At 34.6% G+C, this 3372-nt stretch overlaps 1 protein-coding gene across 1 annotated transcript; it reads right to left on the bottom strand.

Moving 5' to 3' along the window:
* Positions 1-969: 969 nt before the first annotated feature.
* On the bottom strand, positions 970-2427 carry LOC149154512 (protein BOLA2-like). Its single transcript, XM_089439580.1, has 3 exons — positions 1979-2427; positions 1732-1754; positions 970-1367 (listed from the first exon to the last, which is right to left on the bottom strand). The coding sequence occupies exons 1-3, from the start codon at positions 2039-2041 to the stop codon at positions 1172-1174; spliced, it is 282 nt and encodes a 93-aa protein (XP_089295706.1). The 5' UTR covers positions 2042-2427; the 3' UTR covers positions 970-1171.
* Between the last annotated feature and the right edge of the window lie 945 nt (positions 2428-3372).

Raw genomic sequence — 3372 nt, 5'->3', positions numbered from 1 at the left:
GCTTCACAGTGTTTTGTAGTTATTTTGTTTCAAACCTTCTCTAATACCAAACTAATGATCTGATCCAACATTGGTGGGTCAAATCAGTTCTCAGTTCAGGATGCATTGGTGTCCCTAGCAGACTCTACGCTCACTTTAACCAACAGAGTTTTACAGAATCTTGTAGAAAAACAATAAAAAATCAGAAATGATATTTATAAAGTAATATGTACAAATACTGGGCTCAACTCCCCTCCACTACAAGCTTCTTAGAGGAACATGCAAATTACAGGGAAGGAATTACAATTCGAAATATCACCTATCAAAATTCTAAGCTCCTTCTACCTATCTCTATTTCTGAACAACCTAAATTTAACATCCTCCCGTTGGAGTTAATTGCCACATCTATACAAGTTTGTTAATCATCTACGACTGCTTTCAGTTACAAGTGATTCCGGTAACAAATAACATCCGCTGCATCTAACATCAGTCACAGTCACGACAGTTCATCTTGCTGTTGATTAAAGTCTCTCCTTGATCAGGGCAACTTGGGCAAGTTGAGTAGGTTGAATTTTGGATCAAATTTTCAAGTAAAAAATGGTAAGAGTATGTCAACCAAAGACAAATTACTTGAATTGCAACTCATTCTAGTACCTTGTATGGTTCTAATACGTTAAGAAGCTGCCTGGTTTGACATGGACAGCTCCATATAGAGTGTCATGATCTTATCGATATGACTTCATATGTGAAATATTTGCCATGATAGTGGATGAGTTCAATAGCCCAAATCAAGTTCTAGTCTAAGAAGCTTCTTCTAGTTTAGTCCTTGAATGTTGGTCCCTAAACCCTTAAAAGGGCCCGTTAAGGCAACCCAACCAGTAAACATAGATAACATGTGAGTATTTTGAAATAGTTGTTGTCGAGGAAGAAAACAGTATTATCCCTCCTCTGAATAATATGCAGAGACATTGAGACAATATATTTAACATATTGTGCTTAAAGCTTCATCTTGTAATACAAACCTAATACAAAGCCCATAACAATGTTATGGGTGATCACATTATTTAAGCTTAATCATAATAAAATGTTGGTCCAACAAAATATCATATTTGATAGTAGCCAACAATCTTAGTAGAATATGATAGCAGTACATCACTTAGAACACTGAATACAAGAGAGGAGGAAAGCCAACTCAATTTGTTGCACCAGTGGATTCTTGAGCCTGTTTCTCATTCCATTGCTGGGGAGTCAATGTCATCTTTAGGGAAAGGGCATGAATGCCCTTCAGCTCTTCTGCCAGTGCTGAATTTACCATACGATGACGATCAAGCAACCTCTTTCCATCAAATTGGGATGAAACTATCTCAACAGCAAACTTTGCTCCACATCTGCAAAATTACAACTTTCAAAGAGCTTGAGTTCATGACATAACTCATCAAATGGGCGGTGATTTCTCTCAATCAGATACATGTTTCAAATCCAAGTGGAATTACATTTATATTGACAGCGTTCAAATCGGTAAAAATGTTTTACTGGCAGCAACTGGATTGAATTATCTTGAATTGATTTATACTTTGCAAAGTTTTGAGCAGTTTTTGGAATAAAATCAGAGCAGTCAAAACTTCCAATACTGGTTGGATAACAAATAATTCTACTGTGTGTGTGTGGAGGTAGTTAATTCTGTCATTCAATTGGCACAACTTTGAGGAAATTACAAATCTAACTTCACTGAGCTTCAAGTTGGGTACTTACCCACCAGATGTGTCCTCAACATTCTGTTACATTCACACAAAACCATAACAGAATTAGCAATAGAAAAATGAAAGACATGGTCAATACAATGAAACTTCTGGCCATAATAACAGCTGAAATGAATCGTTGGCAAAAACGTCTTGAGACTTTTGTATAATAACTGATGAAAGAGAAAATAGTTGTGTTGCCTTTGAGGTAGATATAAAATCAAATATCAAAGGAGCTTCAAAGACTAAGAACTACTTACCAGGTAAACGGGCTGCAGCTTATTGGTCAAGGTGGTTTCTATTATTTCCTTTGTCACTGCCATTTGTCCGGTATGTCTTTCAATACAGTAAGAATCACCGAGGAGCCCCTTTTGATATAAAATAAGGGGAGTGCTCAAAACTCAGAAATATAAAAACCGGCCAAGGCACCTTGTGGCGTGCATTGTCAAATCTATTTGATTCATATAACATTTGGAAGTATTCCAAAATGGAACCAAATACCAACTGGAAATATTAAAAATTCCATCTCGACAGATTTTAGTGATGAGAAATGGGTGAAGAATGGCGACTCATGGGGCTCGGGTTTCGTCGAGCATTTATTCTAATTGTCATGAGGGAAGGGGATCCACATTTCCTGGTCTTGGAATGGTCTGACACGATGGCCAACCATCAAAATCCAGCAGATATTCCATGATTATATTCCAGAGAGTTATCTTGAAAGGAATCCATATATAAGGGACGAGGGTCCATTCATGATGATGATATAGTGGTAAGTGAGAATGTTACGCCACAAGGTCCATATTCTATATGCAGTAGAGATTTTATGATTATATTCTAAAGAATTATCGTAGAAAGAATCCATACACGGGTCCATGTATCCTAACTTTTACCTAATGATGTTAAAGTGTATTTGGAGTTTATGTTGTTTGAAATTATTAACTTTGTGTTTTGGCTTTCATTAATAATCCAGGGAAATAATATATATCATTTCATGTGAATGTGGAAATATATTTATATAACAAGGAGCCACTGTTGTGGCGCTAGTCCCTGCCCGTTAATAGAAGGGTTTGGTGAGTTGTTATGATGAGATTTAATAGGTGTTTAATTTGCATTGTCATTAGAGCTGGTTTGCATTACTAGTGTGTTCTAGGCATGCTTATTTGTATTAAGATTTAGCGAATTCGATAGCGAATTGTTGTATGGACTTTTTGACTTTATGCAATGAGTGAAATATAATGAAGTTTGTGTTTGTTAAGTAAGAATTGTGATAAATGTAAGAATAGTTTTAGACGTAATTTTGCAATGTGTCATGATTTAGAAAGTGTTTAGATTAATAATTAAAATGTAATAAAATTTAAGAGTGAATCATGGAAACCTTGACGGGGAAAAACTATAAAAGGTAATAATAATGCATTATAATGTATGAAGAATTAGAGAGTGTTAAAGTAAGTAATGTATTTTAATAAGCATGGGGTATAAAATATATTTAAATGCATAATAATGAATTCATGGTGCATAAAAGATAGAATTTTGTTATTTTTTTACATTTGAATATTATGGAAATATTCATAAAATGATAATGAGCAAATAAACATTAATATGAATATAAATTTGTTAATTAAATCCGTGGTGGAGAGTGTTCAATATTTAGATA

The sequence above is a fragment of the Pinus tabuliformis genome, chromosome 9, assembly GCF_031772625.1.
Source record: "Pinus tabuliformis cultivar Carrire ecotype Pingquan chromosome 9, CPIR1, whole genome shotgun sequence".
Lineage (NCBI taxonomy): Eukaryota > Viridiplantae > Streptophyta > Pinopsida > Pinales > Pinaceae > Pinus > Pinus tabuliformis.
The sequence above is the reverse complement of the archived record's forward strand: the minus strand, read 5'-3'. Positions and strand labels throughout refer to the sequence as shown.

What these genes read in the sequence shown, in the direction of transcription:
- LOC149154512 (XM_089439580.1), bottom strand. Translation starts at nt 2,041, where the DNA reads ATGGCAGTGACAAAGGAAATAATAGAAACCACCTTGACCAATAAGCTG. An exon ending in AGCTGCAGCCCGTTTACCTG is followed by an intron (nt 1,755 to 1,978) that starts GTAAGTAGTTCT and finishes TGAATGTAACAG; the next exon opens with AATGTTGAGGACACATCTGG. An exon ending in GTTGAGGACACATCTGGTGG is followed by an intron (nt 1,368 to 1,731) that starts GTAAGTACCCAA and finishes GTAATTTTGCAG; the next exon opens with ATGTGGAGCAAAGTTTGCTG.